This window comes from Mesoplodon mirus, assembly GCF_964341445.2.
Source record: "Mesoplodon mirus genome assembly, chromosome: 18".
NCBI classification, from domain to species: domain Eukaryota; kingdom Metazoa; phylum Chordata; class Mammalia; order Artiodactyla; family Ziphiidae; genus Mesoplodon; species Mesoplodon mirus.
In genome coordinates, this window is record NC_138994.1 from 7,977,543 (window position 1) to 7,995,873 (window position 18,331).

General features: G+C 51.8%; 1 protein-coding gene and 1 pseudogene across 2 annotated transcripts; both read right to left on the bottom strand.

The window, feature by feature from the left end:
• Positions 1–71: 71 nt before the first annotated feature.
• On the bottom strand, positions 72–4,286 carry LOC309794245 (EF-hand calcium-binding domain-containing protein 3-like; annotated as a pseudogene). Its single transcript has 9 exons — positions 4,225–4,286; positions 3,951–4,036; positions 3,652–3,735; positions 1,883–2,025; positions 1,432–1,519; positions 1,243–1,347; positions 823–1,001; positions 559–717; positions 72–207 (listed from the first exon to the last, which is right to left on the bottom strand). The product of its transcript is annotated as an EF-hand calcium-binding domain-containing protein 3-like (transcript).
• A 1,483-nt stretch (positions 4,287–5,769) lies between these two features.
• SPATA32 (spermatogenesis associated 32) lies at positions 5,770–17,603 on the bottom strand (the record flags this gene model as incomplete). The annotated part of the gene is made up of 5 exons (XM_082605445.1): positions 5,770–5,947; positions 6,545–7,668; positions 7,858–7,912; positions 8,737–8,823; positions 17,347–17,603. 5 exons carry the CDS (start codon positions 17,601–17,603, stop codon positions 5,863–5,865), a joined length of 1,608 nt encoding a protein of 535 aa, XP_082461571.1. The 3' UTR covers positions 5,770–5,862.
• Positions 17,604–18,331: the final 728 nt, after the last annotated feature.

Consider the following 18,331-nt stretch of genomic DNA (forward strand, 5'->3'; position numbering starts at 1 on the left):
TTTGCAAAAGATCCGCGTCCGCTCCGTGTCCGCCCCCACCAAGCGCAACCTGTTTCCGCTCCGCAAATGCTTTACTTGTACAAGTTCTTCATAGCAGGTCTCTGCAAACAGGCTGGAGGGGGGAGAAGGGCTGCTTCTGCACTAGAGTTGGAGGGAAGGGAGCCAGCTTCGAATGGCGCGTATACCCTAGCGTCTGGCCCACAAACCCTGCGGAAGCGCGGAGGGGGCGTGCAGAGGGTCAAGCCTGCTGCTCGGGTTAGAGACGCAGGGTTAGCTCCACCTCAGTCCACCTTTCTGCCGGCCCCGCCCCATTTCCGTCAGTCCCGCCTCCTACCTGGGTCCCCGGCCTCGTTTTCTTATGCCCCGCCGTATCCTTAGTCGCGCCCTTGAGTGACTTATTGCATCTCCGCCAGTCAGGTCCCAATTTCTTGGAGTTCTTCTTCCACTCTTCGCCTGCCCCTCCCCTATGCTCTCGGTCCCGCCCCACCCCACACATGGCCCGCCCCTTATCTGCATGACCCGGCCCCGCCCGCTGGCCCTGCCTCTTTCGACTTTCACCTTGGCTGAGCCGCCCACGGTTGGGCCGGCGCTTGGGTTGGCTGGGCTGGTAGGACTTGGGAAGTCGGACGTCTGGGCGCGGGGTGCGGTTCCGCGTGTGGAATTCTGACTGCGCCCGCCCGTTCAGGTTAGGTATCTGGGAGTAGGCGCTGCGCGCACCTGGGGCGAGGAAGCCGGTAGGAGGAAAAGGAGCGGCCAGTTCTGAGAGCGGGTCCCGAGAGAGAGTCCCCAGTCCCGCAGGTCCCCGCCCAGCCCGGGGCGCACCCGCTTTGTGCAGTCCGTGCAGCGAGCACGCCAGCTCGGCACTGGAAACGCCGCTAAGGTGCGCGGCCTGGCAGAAGATCGCGAGGCCCGCCTGAGAGCGCGAGGTGCGGCCGTGGCCGCCGGACGCGCCCTTCCAGTTCGAGTTCAGCCGCAGAGACCGCTGCTTCTTGGAGTAGTGGCTTGAAGGAGGAAAGTGGGTAGCCGCCTCACACAGCGCCTCCCCCAGTCCTCTCCATCTCACCGGTGGGGGAACCAAAGCAGGACAGAAAGCCACTTTGGTCTGGGGGCAAGTTGGGGCCCAGGAAACTGACCCAGAATTCAGGGCTCCCGTCTCTGGGGCAGGGACATCTGGGGACTCCTGCAGGGGCACAGTCTGCTTCCCCCATCTTGGGCCCTGAAGCTGGGTCCAGTTGTGCCCACCTCATCACCTCCTGTACCGACTTGAAGGGCACAAAGCCCAGACTCATCAGCTTGAACAACATCTCTAAGAACAGGGTTTGCAAGCCCTGGGGATCACAGACCCGGCTGTTCCTCACCTTGCCTAGGGGCAGAGGACATGGGGGCAGGTAAGGAAGAGCCTCCCCCTGGCCAGGTCCACTCCTGCCCCACCAGCCTTGCCCCTCACCCAAGCACTGAGTGAGTTGGTGGCTGTCAGTGAGGACACCCAGGTAGTCTTTGAAGCTTACGGTTCCATCACCTGGGAAGAGAGAGAGGAGGGGGTGCTGTAGGTGCCTACCCCCTGCCAAAGCCCTACTCTGCATATGCATTAGGGGCTTGCCAGCAGTTCGAGGCATAGATAGAGCATCCAGTCCTGCCTCTGGCCAAGTGTTGTCCTAGGTTGAGTGGGGGAGAAATAGCCCTTGCCCTTGGGAGCCCCAAGTCAGGATGATTATCACAACAGGAATGTTTAGGGACTCCGGGATAGGCGTATTGATCAGGGCAGGCTTCCTGGAAGAGGGAACTTTAGAATAGGACCAGGCCCAGGATTTTGTGGGCAAGGGAGGCGTTCTTCAGGGCTCGAGGTGGGAGAGGACAGGAGGGCAGGGACAGGGTCACCCACCACCCAAGTCTGCCTGCCGTAGAACCTCACACATCTCCTGAGGGCTCAGCTGGACACCCACATGGCACTGGGCAGCTTTCTGCTGCGCATGTCCATGGTGCCTGTCGGGCTGGAGCTGAACAGTTTGAAGACATCCTGGAACGCTGAGGGTGGGGAGGGGGGCAGGTGGGCAAGGTGAACCACAGGCACATGAACCCTGAGATTCACCCACTCTAGCTCAGATGGGACTGAGGACTTGGGTTCACCAACCCCCTGTGCATTATAACTTAATGGAGAATAGTGGCTGCTGTGTGTTGGCACTTGTTGTTAAGTGTCCATTCAATTCTCATGTCCAAAAATTGAACTCAGGGCCCAGGTTCGATCCCTGGTCAGGGAAATAGATCCTGCATGCTGCAACTAAAGATCCCGCATGCTGCAATGAAGATTCCCGCACATGGCAACGAAGATCCCGCGTGCCGCGACTAAGACCCGGTGCAGCCAAATAAATAAATAAATATATATATATATATTATTTTTTTTGCGGTACGCGGGCCTCTCACTGTTGTGGCCTCTGCCATTGCGGAGCACAGGCTCCAGACGCGCAGCCTCAGTGGCCATGGCTCACGGGCCCAGCCGCTCTGCGGCACGTGGGATCCTCCCGGACTGGGGCACGAACCCGTGTCCCCTGCATTGGCAGGCAGAATCTCAACCACTGCGCCACCAGGGAAGCCCCATAAATAAATATTTTAAAAACAACGACAACATGCTCACTTCGGCAGCACATATACTAAAATTGGAATCATACGGAGATTAGCATGGCCCCTGTGCAAGGATGACACGCAAATTCATGAAGCATCCCATGTTTTTTATATGTACATATAGCTGATTCACTTTGTTGTACAGCAGAAACTAACACAACATTGTAAAGCAATTATACTCCAATAAAGATGTTAAAAAAATAAATAGATAAAATATATGTTACATAAAAAAAAATGTAATGAACATTCTCAGTTCACAGGCAGTACAAAAAGAGGCCAAATGCTGGACCTGGTCCAAGACTTGTAGCTTGCTAACCCCTATGTTACTGTATATCTGTTGCAATTCTAAGGATCTATAAATATTAAATCATTCTAGCGATCCTATTAAAAAAAACCCAAACAACAACAAAACAAACAACAAAATAACTCATGTCCAAGGCCACACCACCAGTAGGGGCAATGCTGGGCTTTGGACTCGGGTACTCTGGCTCTGGAGCTACGATGCCGAGAGGCTCTAGGAGCCCTGCTGGCACCTGGCCTGTAGTAGGCACTGAAAATTATTGATGATGAATAGAATGATTCTGCTTTGAGGGGTCCCTGCCAGTATCAGGGCATGATCTTTGCAGGGACATTGGGCTCCCCAAATGTAGAAATGATTCCTTCCAGCCCTACTCCCACAGCTCCAAACCCCAGCGGGGCAGGGACCTCAGATTCTTGTTTTCCATCCTTTCTCCCAGTTTCCCTTCTTCCTTTCATCCTGTTCGTCCATCCACCATCCATCGATCCACCATCCAAATACCTTGCTATCCACCAATCCCATCCCTCATTCCCTCCTTCACACACACACACACACACACACACAGCAACAAGCTCTGGGATTGCAGAGAGGAGCAAATGAGGCTGGCATGGAGAGGTTACAATACAATCACTGGCTTCTCGCTGTGTCCCCAGCCTCTGGGCAGGCAACTCCATTGTATTCTGCTCCGAGCACCCCCTAGTTTTCCTCCCTGCTCCCAGCCCTGAGGCCCTCACCTGCCAGCTGCCTGGGTGTCAGGGGTAGCGGGTTCTTGTCTGCAAAGCCGCCTCGCGGGAAGGAGGCTGGAAAGGCTTTTGTACCTGCTGCAGAGAGATGCCAGGGCCAGGCAGGCCTTTCCCCAAACCCAGCACCCCAGGCCTGGCCTCAGTCCCTGCCCTCACTTCTCAGACCCAGAGCTTGGGCCTGTCTGTACTGTACGGGTGGCCGCAAGGCCCTTGAACTCCCTCGCCCCCTGGGAGGGCTGCTCAGCCCGTGGCTGTGGCCGCTGCTGCTTCTGTCTGGGTCAGCAGGGTACGCGCTGCTGGAGCCTCCTCCCCCGTCCTCCCGGCCTGCTCCTCTCCTGGGTCTCGCGTGAGCAGTCTTTGAGGCTTCTGTGGAGGCCTTGGAGGCGGGGAGAAGACAGGGCCGAAGGGCCCAGCCCACCTGAGTGCTCAGACTCCAGGGGACCTCAGACCAGACCTGTGGGTGCACAGCTTCCCCTCCCAGGACCCGCGCCGCCCCCGCCAGCCTGCACCCACAGTCCTCTCTCTGGGGGATTCCGGGGGCAGTAGCTTGGAGGAGTGGCGGACCTTCCCCCTGCCCTCGTCCCCTGGACGTTGTCTTTGCTGATGGTGATATCTTGGCCTTCCATCCTCTGCTGCCTAAAGGGCAGTCACAGGCTCGGAGGCCGGTCCAGTGTCCCAGGTCCACTGTCCCCAGGCTGGCTTCCGGGTGGATCTTAGCAACTTTTGGCAGCGGTGCCCTTCTCCCTCACCACTGGCCTGCTCCTCTCTGCTGGGGAACCTGCAGTTTTGTCTTTTGTGTTTCTGCCTCCCTTAAGGCATGTAAATTTGTGACTCCACTTGGAAGCTAACAGGATGGTTGAGGCCCAGGGGAGAAGCAGGCCCCAGAGGCCCCACGTCAAGGCGTGGGAGGGTAGGATCTAGCCAAGTTGGGACTGTGGCCCACCTTACCCCAGGACCCCCAGGAGGGCAGGATCCCTTCCTCCAAACGATGCAAACCCACAAACCACATTAACAAAATACTCTGGGAAGATGCATCCCAACAGCCAGATGACCGTTCTGGCCCAGCCCCTCCCCAGACACTCACCTCTGGGTCTCTTCATCCTTCCTTCCAGCCTCCTGCCCCCTTCTCTGGCCCTGTGGCCCATTCTTAACTGCTCACCCCTTCCTAATCCCATTTTCCCAGGCCCTGGGCACCTCCCTTCTCAGCCCCGTCTCAAGGTGGGGCAGGATTCTGAGGATCTGCAAGGTGGAGATTTCACTGCACGGGGAGCCTTGGCCCAGAGTAGGTCTCAGGGCTCACCAGGTCCCAAGCCTCGGCGCTGCCTCTCCTTCTCTTCCTCCCCAACTTCCCTCTTCCTGCCCATGTCCATCCCCGCACTCCAAGCTCTCTTCCCTCCTTTGCTGCCATCTCCTCTTCCAGAAGCTTCTCCACATTGCCTGTCCTCCCCCGCCGTGGGGAGGCTTGTGCGTTTGTGTGCATGTGTCTGGGTCACAGGTACTGTGTTTGTGTGTGCCTGTGTGCACGGCATGTGTGGAACATGCTTCCTCGGTCTGCATGTGGCTATGTCATGTGAATATCTGTATGTGTAACATGCTGGTCAGCTGCTGGTGTGTGTGTGTGTGTGTGTGTGTGTGTGTGTGTGTGTGTTTGGGTTGCATGCAGAAGTGCATCATTACACATGGGCTCTCCCCTACGCTGGAGGTACCTCGGACTCAAGGCAGTGGCCCCTGGAGGACCAATCCTTTAGCTTCATTCTTGCTCTCCTTCAAGCCCTGGACACCACCTCTTTCCCATGCCAGGCCTTCCCCATGGAGAGAAGCAGGAAGAACTCCTTCCAGAAGCCTTCTCACCTGCCCAGCCCCACCCCCAGCAGGCTCTCGCCTCAGGCGATCCCAACATGCCCCCTTTTACATCTAAGAAACAGAAGCCTCAGAAAGGGCACCACTGAGGCCTCCCCTAGTCATGAGTGTGCTGCTGGCTGGGAGGTCCGGCTGGGTGCGGGGGAAGTGGGACCACCCATGGGGAGTGAGCAGGCACAAAACAGGGCTGGCAGAGCCCTCAGGGGGCAGGGGCTGCCGGGGTAGCTACAGTGGGGGTGGCATCCCTAAAAAAATTGAGACCAGGATGCCGCAGCCAGAGGAGTTCACTGGTCCAGGAGAATTTGCACAAAAAGTCTGAGGCGGGGGCCGGCACTGTAGGCTTTATTGGTTTTGTCTAGTCTTCTCTGGGGAAGTGGGGGACGACAGCTTAAAATGGATTTTCAGCAATAATGGACTCCCTCCCGAACTGCAACGCAAAAGAGAGAGTGTCACTTGGGCCTTGGTGGGAAGGTCAAAAGAGAGGGGTGAGCCAGAGGCCTCTCTGAGGAAGGCCCTGGGGCTAAGAAGGCCTCTTCCTGCCATGCTGATGGGCGGCTGGTGTTCTGTTGTGTTCATTCGGCACCAGGAAGCACGGGGTGCTGGGGAACCCCGTTTCCTCATTCCTGGCTTGATGGAGGTGTCCTGGGCCCAGAGCTGGGCCCTCGGGTTCTCAGTAAGGAAGATACTAGCCTGAGCATTTCCAGTGAGGGTGAGGCTGTCTGTGCTCTGGGTGAGAAGCCTCCTAACCTAGTTCCTGCTTTGAAGCCAGGTCCTTGTCCCTGCCCTGGAGCACTTACCCTCCAGGCCTCCAGCCCTGGCCTTGGCAATGAGCCTCAGCCCACCGGAACCTTGTTTCCAGCAGCCTTTATAAGGTCACTGAGGTTGAGACACCACAGCCCACCCATCCCCCAGCCAGTCCCTCATTCCACTGTCCCCACCCCCACCTGGCTGTGTGAGGAATGGGGCCACCTGCACATCATAACACAGCCCCCTCCTGGGGGAGCTTTGGGCCAGCCTCACTTACTCTTTCCCAGCTCCTTGCGGCTGGGGGGACATGTTTGGGGGCTGGAGAAACTTCACTTCCCCCTCAATGGTGGCCCTCTTGAACCCTGGCTTGCTGAAGTCAAGGTAAGGGTGAGGGAAGTGCTTGTCTTCCTGCTTTGAAGTATCCTGCGGCTCCCTGGCTTCTAATGGTTCCTCTGGTGGCTTCTCTAGCACATCTTTAGTGAGGTTTTCCTGCTCTGGCTTGTCCACGGTGGGCTGGGCAGTGTAATCCACAGTGGGCTCCGTGGAAGGCGTCATGGCCATTTGGAGTGGGGCTTTGATCACATGCCCCAAATTGGGCAAGTCCCTCCTGCTGGAGGAGGCCATGGCCAGGGAAGATGCGAAGTTGATCAGCTCTGCCAGGCCGATGGTTTGTGGGGAGGGGGACGGCTGGGGGCTTGGAGGCTGCTGGGAGATTTTGTCTGGAAGAGCTGGCTGGGCACTGGGAGCCTGGCTCTGCTTCTTGGAGCACACAGTGGCCTTGGGGGCCGACGGCTGGTCTGGGTGGCAGGCGGTCTCTTTTGTGCTCTCCTTGATGGGCTGCACGTTGATCTCCTGTTGCAGGCTGTGTTCTGAGGCCTGGACGAGCTTGTCTGCCCAGAAGAGGTGTTTGGAGGTCTGCACACAGATGGAGCAGTGGTCGGTGGACACCGGGTCCTCCTCTGTGGTACTCAGGTAGCTGGAGTTTGACCTCACACTCCATCGGCTGATGTCCTGCTGCATTAGCCCTTCCATGTAGGGGTGGAGTGACTCTGTTTTATACCCCTGTGGCTCAGGGTCTTCACTGAAGGGTTCCAAGTTAACCACCTTCAGCTTGGTCTCTGTGTCCAGCTTGGCCTCGGGCTTGAGCATGACAACCGGGTGCATCTCTGGCTGCGGGAAAGGCTTGGGCTTCCATTCTGGCTCCAGTTCTGGGTCTAGGCTCAGGACCTCTTTGTCTGGGTGCTCCAGCTCTAGCAATTCTTTCTCCAGCTGAAAGGTTTCAACAGAAAGCTGAGGAGGCGCCTGCCCCCCAAAGTCCTCCCCGTCACCCATTCCCTGCCCTGCCCCCCTCGTGCTTCTTCTCACTTCCTTTCCCACACCTGCCTCTTCCAGGTGACCTGCCTAAGGCAGGGAGGCGGTGTGGGCAGCTGGTGAGGGCGGGTGTGCGTGCTCGTGCTGACACTGGCCTGGTGCTAGGGTACCAGAGTTGTGCAGGCTAGGGGCTGGTCGGGCTTTAGAGAAGACAGGCCCCAAAGAGCCCTGCCCCTGGACTCCCACCTCCCCATAAGATGTGACACTGCCCATTATTACCTCCATGTCATCTTCCTCTTGTATTGGTTGGAACTGGTTTTGGTTTATGCCACCCCTAAGACAAAAGGAGACAGAATGGTTGACAGGGCTCCATGGGGTGGCTTCAGGGGACGGTGTCTGGAGCCCTTAAGGCCCCCTGCCTTGTACACGAGCTGGCAAGGTGCCCTCAGCTCACTCCCCTGTCTGTGCCCACTCCCACCAAGAATTCCAGACTCATTCTCAAACTTCAGTGAGTTCTGGAAGCGCCTACAGAGCTGGCCAAGTTGCCCCCCGCCACCCACAAAAGAGGGATACAGTTGGTTGGAGGTGAGGCCCAGGAATCTTCATTTTAATCCAGCATTCCAGTGAGCCAGTGCCCTTGAAAGCGGCTCCCCGCAGAGGGAAAAGCCCAGAGCAACGCCCTCTCCGGGACCTGCCTGCTCTCAGCTTGGCAGATCTGAAATGCAGGGGTGTATATGGAGGGTGCCCTTGGTTCTTGTTGGTATTTTGCTGTCATCTTGGCCGTTGCCCTCAGGGCTCAGCCACTGTGACCCCTCTCCTTCTTTAGGCAACTGCCCACCTTCCCTTGGACAACTCTGTCCTCAGAGAAAGGCAGCTCTAAGGGGTCAGGTCCCATCCATGTCTTGGGTGTGCCCCAACCCCCCCAGTCCTCCTCCAACTTCAGGGGCTGGGGGCAGAAGTAGAGGAGGATAGTACCCCCACCCCCTGCTGCCTTTTGGCCTGGATACTGCCCTTGGGGGGATTTTGGAAACGGGCAAGATAGAAGGAGATCCTGGGTGGGTACACATGAAAACCTCACAGCCATGGCAACTGGTGAGGGCTGGTGATCTTGGAGGGTTGGGGAGAGGTCCTACAATGATGGGGGGGACTAGTTCTCACTGTGTATCCACAATGTCCACCGACTCCTTGTCACAGCAGGGAAATCCATTGGCACCTGGCAGGGAGAAGGAGGTGAGGGCAGGGGAGCTGCAGGCGGGGACAGTCCCTGAGGGGTTCTGGAGCCCGGGCTGGTGGTGCTGCTCCAGCCACCCCCTCCCTCCCTGTCCCTCACCTAAGCCCATGTGCCATCCCCTCGCCCATCCTGCCCCTCGTCTCCTTGCCCTCCCTTGCCAGGGTCACCAACCCTATCCTCCACGTCTGTCCCTCCACCTTCCGTGATCCATCACTGTCCTCCATTAGGGCGAATACTATCAGTGGTCACTTCCGTTCATTGAGGGCTTCTAGCCCAGGTATTGTGTGGAGCACTTTATATGCTTTAGCTCATTGATTCAACACAAAAAATGAGAAGAGGTTCATTTGCCCAAAGTCCCTCAGCTGATCATTCAGGAAGTCAGGACCTGAATGCAGATTCCACTCAAGAAACTCTTTACTCCCCTGTCCCGCATGCCGTCCTACCCTGGAGCCTACAACTGTGTGGGGTTCCCCATCGCACCCCAGATGAACTTCACCTTTCTCCATTCCTGCCCCCCTGCCCCCTTTCTCCACTCTCTCTGGCCAGGCTTCAGATTTGCCACTCACTCTAACCCTGGCCTCTCCCGCCCTGAAATCTGTCCTCTCTTCCCCTGGCTTCTCACACCATCACACCCTGGGGTCATCTATCTCCAACTCTGGGCCAGAGTTCTCACCCCAGGCGCTTGATTTGAGGTGAGGCTGACACCCATCTGGTTATTTATGAGCTCCAATCATCCTCTGCAGGAGAGACTGACTCCTTGGGGGAGGCCCCCCCACCCCAGTCCCCTTCCTGGAAGCTTGTATCTTTTATTGCAGAAGCTTCTTTTTCATCTTTTGGGGATAGGGGCCACCAGGCTGTCCCATTCTCTGCTTCCTAGCGTACTGGATAGAAGTTGTTGGTGGGGCCATCATGGCAATGGGCAAGCTGGGTCCCTACGAGCCTGGAGTGTGGCAGGAAGTGACAGCCTTGGCTCTGGCTGAGAAGAATTGCTCCCAGGATTAGACCAGAAGGATTAGAATGTGCTGTGGCCTCTCCTTAGAGATGTAGAGGTTGGAGAGTGTCCTTGAATGGCTGGTGCTGTTCCTGGGATTTGGCTTCCTCCATGTTCAGTCTGGGCCTGGGATCAAGAGTGCTGGGCTAAGAGTACACCAGGGACAGGCTCACAGTGGTGGGCTCAGTGGTCTCTTCAGAACCCATCACCTCCTTGACCACCATGCTTCCTTCGACCATCCCTTGGCTTTCTCTCCACGTCTCTCTTCCTTTGCAATTCTACCTGCCCCAAGTGCTGCTATTCCTCAGGCTTCTGACATCAGAGACTTCTTTTGCTTGCTTTACAAAGTTTCCCTGGGAAATTTAATCAACACCTGCAGCCTTAAACCTTCCATAAACAGCAACTGGATATGGATAGAAGGGTAGAAATTATTATAGTGTAAACCTCATTGCAGCACTGGGGGATGGAAGCAAAAGTCTGAGGTTGATTCAACTTGGGGCCTCTGTACCCAACTTGGAGCCTCTGTACCTAACTTGGGGATGTTCTATTAGGGATTCAAGTGACATTCTGTAGTGCGTGAAATCATTTCAATTTCCAATTTTGGGTTGCTATTATATAGAAATGTATTGATCTTGTATCCTGTAACCATCCTAAAATCTTATTAGTTCTAGTAACTTTTTTTAGATTCCATAGGGTTTTCTATGTAAACAATGATGTTCGTGACTCAACACAGTCCTACTTCTTCGTTCCCAACCTGGATGTCTCTAATTTCCTTTTCTTGCCTTATTGCACTGAGAATAACCTCCAGTAAAATGTTGAAGAGAATTGAGAGTGGACATCCTTGCTTTGCTCCTGAGCTTAGGGGGAAAGCATTCAGTATTTCACCATGAAGTATAATGTTATAATTTTTCTCATAGATGCCCTTTATCAGGTTGAGAAAGTTCCCTTCTATTCCTAGTTTACTTAATTTTTAAATAGAAAGGGATGTTGAATTTTATCTGATGCTTTTTCTGAATTTATTGAGATTATCATATGGTTTTTCTTTTATATTCTGTTAATATATTATGTAAGTTATATATAGCATATATTATGTTAACCTATGTTACATATTATTCTGTTAATAATTCTTTTATAATTTGTTTATGGTGAAATAAATTGATTTTTTTTAAATTATTTTTTTAATTTATTTGTGGCTGCATTGGGTCTTCATTGCTGCACGTGGGCTTTCTCCAGTTGCGGTGAGTGGGGATTACTCTTCGTTTTGGTGCGTGGGCTTCTCATTGCGGTGGCTTCTCTTGTTGCGGAGCACAGGATCTAGGCGTGCGGGCTTCAGTAGTTGTGGCGCGTGGGCTTAGTTGCTCCGTGGCATGTGGGGTCTTCCCGGACCAGGGCTCAAACCCATGTCCCCTGCATTGGCAGGCAGATTCTTAACCACTGCACCACCAGGGAAGCCCTAAATTGATTTTTTTAGATGTTAACTCAATCTTGCATTCCTGGGACAAATCTCATTTGATTATGATGTACTATCTTTTTATACATCGTTGAATTTGATTTGCTAACTTTCAAAAAGGATTTTCACATACATGTTCACGAGGTATATTGGTGTGTAATTTTCTTTTCTTATTATGTCTTTGTTAGGTTTTAATATTCTGGCTTCATAGAATGAGTTGAGAAGTATCCCCTCTTCAATTTTCTGAAACAGTTTGTGTAAAATTGATATTATTTCTTCTTATGTTTGGTAGAAATCACAAATGAAGCTTGTGGACCTGGGCTTGGAGTTTCCTTGTGTGAAGATTTTTAATTACAAATTCAACTTTCAAAAATAGATACAGGGCTATTTAGCCTATCTATTTCTTCTTTTTTATTGTGGTAAAATATACATAACATAAATTCCCCTTTCAAAACTATTTTTAAGTATACAGTTCAGTGGCATTAAGTACATTCACATTGTTATGCAACCAACACTATCCATCCTCAGAATATCTATTCTTCTTGAGTCTGCTTTTGGAATTTGTAATTTTTTTTAAAGGAATTTATCCATTTCACCTAAGTTGTCAAATTTATTGGCACAATTTGTTCCTAATATTCCCTTGTTATCTTTTTCATATCTACAGAATCTGTAGTGATGTCACCTCTTTCATTCCTCATGCTAGTAATTTTTTTTTTTTTTTTTTTTTTTTGCGGCACACGGGCCTCTCACTGCTGTGGCCTCTCCCGTTGTGGAGCACAGGTTCTGGATGCGCAGGTTCAGCGGCCATGGCTCATGGGCCTAGCCGCTCCGTGGCATGTGGGATCTTCCTGGACCGGGGCACAAACCCGTGTCCCCTGCATTGGCAGGAGGACTCTCAACCACTGCACCACCAGGGAAGCCCTGTTGGTCTTCTTGAACCAGCCAGAGCTATGTCTGATTCCTGTCTGGTCACCCTAAAGTGACATCTGCCGGTCAATAGGCTCCTGAAGTCATAGGTTCCCAATCAGCTTTTTATGATTTCACTATTACACATGAACAACCAAGCATCACCAGGCATTTGAGAAAACTGCTGACGTAGGAGTGACAGACCAAGAGAAAAAAAGTACTCCAGAGTACGAGAGGTAATTTGAGAAACTGAAGGAAACTTAAAAACTCTAATCATCTTCAGAGATTCAGAAATGAAGATACTCAACAATATATATTGCATCCAGAAAACAAGAACAGGATACTATTTTAAAAAAAATTAAGAAAAGAAAGAGCTTTTTGGCAAATAGAATTGGAAAATAAAATACAGAGAATATTCCTAGAAAGGAGAACCAAAATATCAAGACAATGTGAGAGAAAAGGATCAAAAGGAAATCTAGGGCTTCCCTGGTGGCACAGTGGTTAGGAATCTGCCTGCCAATGCAGGGGACACGGGCTTGAGCCCTGGTCCGGGAAGATCCCACATGCCGCGGAGCAACTAAGCCCATGTGCCACAACTACTGAGCCTGCACTCTAGAGCCTGCGAGCCACAACTACTGAAGCCCACGCACCTAGAGCCTGTGTTCCACAACAAGAGAAGCCACTGCAGTGAGAAGCCTGCACACTGCAACGAAGAGCAGCCCCCCACTCATCGCACCTAGAGAAAGCCCACGCACAGCAATTAAGACCCAATGTAGCCAAAAATAAATAAATAACATAAAGTTAAAAGGAAATCTAATTCTGGGTTACAGAAAGGGGATTCAGAAAGAATGGAGAACATGGAGAAGAAAAGAGAAATCAATATTTCCCTGAGCTGAAGGATGTCATTGGCTTAAAAGGGTTCACTGAATGCTCAGCACTACAGATGTCAAAAGATCTTTGCTGTAAAAGTTCATTGCACCATGAACAAAGGATTCCTAAATGTTTCTAAGTGGAAAAACAAGTCACCTACAAGGGGAGGAGAATCATACTGGCAGCAGAGTTAGCAACAAAGGTTGTCTTTAAAATTTCTGAGGAAAATGGTTTTTAACCTAGAATTTTATATCAAGCCCAACTATTATTTCAGCCATGGAAAATTCAGAAAATTTACCTCTTTTTTGGGGGGGGGAAGTTATTTGAGGATGTGCTAAAGCAAAATAAAGGTGTAAAACAAGAGAGTCAGGAATGAAATAGTGTGTCCACCCCCGGAAAGAAGCTAAGTCCCAGATGTTAACTGTATAGAGGCCTACAACCAGTACACATTGGTGCAGGAGAATAGAGGATCCTGAGCAGTAGGTCTCTGAAATAAAGAAGACCTGACAAGGTAGTTGGCTAGATATAGAGGTTGAAGAAAACAAAGACTATAATAAAAGCAAAGAGTACAAGGAAAAGGCCACTAAAAGCTCCAGGAAAAACAAAAAGCTGTATGAGAAAGAAAAGGTAGTTGTGGTACCTTTTCTGGCCCTGCAGTGAACAGTTGTTATGTAGTCACAATAAGGTAAATCCTGTTTATTAACTTTCAACTTTTAGAATCAATATATAAACAAAATTTGGAAAACATAATTATGGTTATGGGACACTATGAATGTTACCAACCTTGACATTAAAAAAACAAAAATACAGGTTAGAGGCTTTGGGAGGTGTAAGGCAGGGAGGAAAGCTGAAGGGAAAGGTAGGGTCACTAAAAACTTCATCTTACTATGTGTGGTGTCAAAAGATATTCTCTAAACTTGATGAAAAAAATAAAGATATAAGTATATTAAATTTACAGAGGTTATCAGCATATTTAAAAACAATTGAAGTTGGGAGGATGGGGGAGGGTGGTGTCATTAGAGCAAGAAAGTGGTAATGTCTAGAGCTGATAAACCAAGAAAAAGCCTGTGAGCTTGTAGAGAGATAAGAAGGTAACTAGGCAGAAAAATTGTTCACATGAAACAGGAGTGGTTGCTCTGAGGAGTGAGGCTGGGGGTGTGTGGTACAGGGGATTCTGGTTTCTCAGCACTGAATAAGCTCTTCAGTACTATTTAACCACATGCATATATTTCTCTGATAAAGTTAAAAGAAAATGTTGAGCCCCAGCTACTGGCCAGGCACTGTGCTAGGGGCGGAGGAGATAGTGATGGACATACACAGTCTCTGCCCCCTTGGAGCTTTCAAGCCTGTGGCTGTGACCGCAGGAGACCCTCCAATCTCTATTTCTTACTCTCACTTCTCCTGAGTTCTAGACTCACTGATTACACATTTCTCCCTCAGGGGGCCTCAACTTCACCTTGTCCAAAACACTACGGATTCCTTGTCAAAGCCTGGAATTCCCCTGTTTCCTATTGTGACGTTGCTCAGGATTCGCCTCTTCCCGAAGACCTTCCAGATTCTACCTTGAGTTGCTGAGCTAGGGACTCCTCGTCCAGTTGCCGCCACCCCACCCCTGCGGACTTCCATCTAAGCACACAGCTTCTTGCTGACCCTCAGTTAGAGGTGGGTCGGGTGCGTGGGTTGCTCACTTTGAATCTCTGATCCTCTACACGGAGAGTCAGACATAACATGGATGCCCAGCAGAAGTCTGTGCAAAAAGATGGTTTCCTTATCCCTCTCACCCTGCCAAACCCTGAGGTTTATCCCCCATTTCTGACCTCAACTTCACACCCTGGTGTCCAGACTCTAGCCTGGCCAACACGGTTCTGCATGTCTGACCTGTCTTCCTTTCCAATCTCTCATCTCTCGATAACTTCTGCCTGATTCATCCTTCATCCTATCACCCCAATTAGAGACCTGGGTCATTTGTCACTTCCCCGGCTTCTGACATTTCCACCACTGCTGTTGCTGACCTTCTCTTCTGACACCAAAGTCAACACAAACCCAGGACTCACTACCCCTCAAAACTCAGTTCTGAGTGCTTTGCACACATTTGATCCTCAGAGCCACTCTATGCACAGGTGGCCGCAACTCTCCTCTTACAGATGAGAAAGCTTGCACAAGTCAGCTCTTAAGAGCAGTACCATGACCTGAACACAAGTCGGACTGGCTCCAAACCCTGTGGTGCTAACCATTGTGCTGTCTGAAATTTCTTTAGGTCTCTAAATGGACCACTGAACCATGTCCCCCCACCCCCATCCCCACTGGGCATCTCAGTGGCTGCAGAGTGAGCCTGCTGCATCATCCCTGCCTCTGCTCACGTCCAGACTCTAGGGTGGCCTCAAGGATCCTGCATGGTCTGACCTCTGCCTTCTTTTTTCATCTCCTGGTATCCAGTTCCTTGCCTTTCCCCAAGCCCAAGACACCCTGGAGCATGGCAGGGTCTTTTGTGCCCCAGTGCCTTTGCACATGCTATTTCTGATACTCAGAAAGTCTCTCTCCTGACAAAATCCTACTCATGCCTGAAAGCCCAAATCTCCATTGTTGTCATCTCAGTGATAAACCTAGCTATCCAACCTACATTTTAATTTTTAGTTAACTCATCAGACTCAGGGCCTAGCACAATACTAAGCCCTTACAAATAATAAATGCTAGCGAGGGTGTGGAGAAAAAGAAACCCTCCTATACTGTTGGCGGGAATGTTCTCACTATGGAGAACAGTATGGAGGTTCCTTAAAAAACTAAAAATAGAGTTACCATATGATCCTGCAATCCCACTCCTGGGCATATATCTGGAGAAAACTCTAATTCAAAAAGATACATGCACCCCAATGTTCATTGCAGCACTATTTACAATAGCCAACGCATGGAAGCAACCTAAATATCCATGGACAGATGAATGGATAAAGAAGATGTGGTACATATATACACAATGGAATATTACTCAGCCATTAAAAAGGCTGAAATAATGCCACTTGCAGCAACATGGATGGACCTAGAGATTATCATACTAAATGAAGAGAGACAAAGAAAGACAAATATCATATGATATTGCTTATATGTAGAATCTAAAAAAAATACAAACAAACTTATTTACAAAATAGAGACTCACAGACACGGAAAACAAACTTATGGTTACAAAAGGGAAAGCGGGGGCGGGGGGGGAGGGATAACATATACACACTACTGGATATTAAAATAGATAACCAACAAGGACTCACTGTATAGCACAGGGAAGTATACTCAACATTTTGTAATAGCCTATAAGGGAAAAGGATCTGAAAAAAAAAGAAATATATATATATATATATAAAACAATTACTGTGCTGTACACCTGAAACTAATATGACATTGTAAATCAACTATACAATTAAAAACTAAAATAGGAGTTCTCTGGTGGTGCAGTGGTTAAGAATCTGCCTGCCAGTGCAGGGGACACGGGTTTGAGCCTTGGTCTGGAAAGATCCCACATGCCGAGGAGCAACTGAGACCGTGAGCCACAACTACTGAGCTCGCGTGCCACAACTACTGAAGCCCACGCATCTAGAGCCCGTGCTCCACAACAAAGAGAAGCCACCGCAATGAGAAGCCTGCACGCCCCAACGAAGAGTATCTCCTGCTCGCTGAAAGCCCACGCACAGCAATGAAGATCCAACGTAGCCACAAATAAATAAATTTATAAGTAAATTTATAAATCAATTTATAAAATAAAATACTGTTCTCTGCTGAGATTAACAAAAAAAAAAGAAAAAGAAAAAAAGAGTAAGTCCTGGAGGGGTTACAGTAACTGTTGCAGGAGGGATTTAAGTCGTCTGCATCAATTTGTTTGCCTTAGGCATTTGGGACGGGGGAAAGCTGCTCTCTGGTAGTTGGTTCTTGGCACGTTTTGAAGGCTGGCCCATGTCCTCCTGGGAGAGAAGGTCCTGAGAAGAAAGCCTCCATTTCGGGGGAGGGGGGATCTGAGCCCCCATTATTAGAAACCTGGGAGATCCAGGGCCCTGAGGGGCAAACATCTTTGCTCGTTGGTACAGAGAAGAGTGCAAAGCAAAACGGATGCGCTCAGTAAACATCTGTTGAAGCAGATTGCTTTTCCCTGCAAAAGCTCCAAGCATCAACCAGGAACAACTTGATTTGATTTGGGGGTGGTTCTCGGCAGTTTGGGATGATTCATGTGTCGTTTCTGGGCACAGGGCCACTGCTCTTTCTGGGTACCCTGAAGCCCTCCAAGAACCCGCCGGGTCTGCGGCCTCCACCCCTCGGTGTGCACGTGTGTACACACACGCTTGTGCACGGCGCAGGGCCAACGCTGGGTGGGTGTGGTGGTCAGGGTAGCACCGCGCCTCATCCTCGCTGGGATCGGTAGGGTTTTGGCTGGGGTCGACCTTCCTTTTAGGCGCCAGGCAGGGGCCCCGGCCGATCCCCGCCCCCGGCGCCCCGCCCCTCACTTTAACTTTTCCCGCCCGGCCCCGCCCCGGCCGTCCCTCCGCGCCCGGCCCCGCCTCGCCGCGCGCCCGCCCGCTCCCACCTGTCACCCCCATGCTGACGGAGGCTCTGTCTGGGAGACGGGGAGCGGGCTGGTGGCTGTTGGCCCTCCGCCTCCAGTGCGCTCTTTGGTGGCGGGCTGTGGAGGGCGGTGGAGATGCCGGGGGCGCCGGCGTCTGTGATGTCGCCGCCTCTGTGACATCCCTGCCGCGACCCCTGCGGGCAGGGAACAGCGCTCACGATCCTGGCGCGTGGGTGGCTTGGCGTTGGGGGGCATCTTCCGGGCTGCCCCACCTCGCCCCGCAGCCGGATGCCCCTCTCCCGGAGACATGGGGCAGCTCTGCTCTCTGCAGCAGGCCCAGATTGGTGGGGGGCGGCGACCTGTACGCCTGGGGCGTGCTAGGCTGAACTTTGCACCTGCCCTGGGCACACTGGCACAAGGCCGCTGCCCCTTCCGTGCGCCCAGGACCCTCCAAGAACCTGCTGAACCTGCCACCTTTACCCCAAGTTGTGCACGTGTGTCCAGTGCACACACAGTGGGGCACAGCTTTGGGGTGCAGGGCCAGATTAGATAAGGCACGCTGTGTGTGGTGGCGTCCATCCTCAGTCAGGGCCTCTCCCACCACCAGGGAACCGACCTTGGGAAAGTCATCTCTGATCACCTGCAGACACTTGGGTGGCTGGAAAGGCTGGGAGTGCAGGCTCACTCCCAGTTCAGTTCCCGGGAAGCCGGGCCTCAGGGACAGAGGAGGGGCGGGGAGTGGGGGGGGGACGTCTTTGTTCT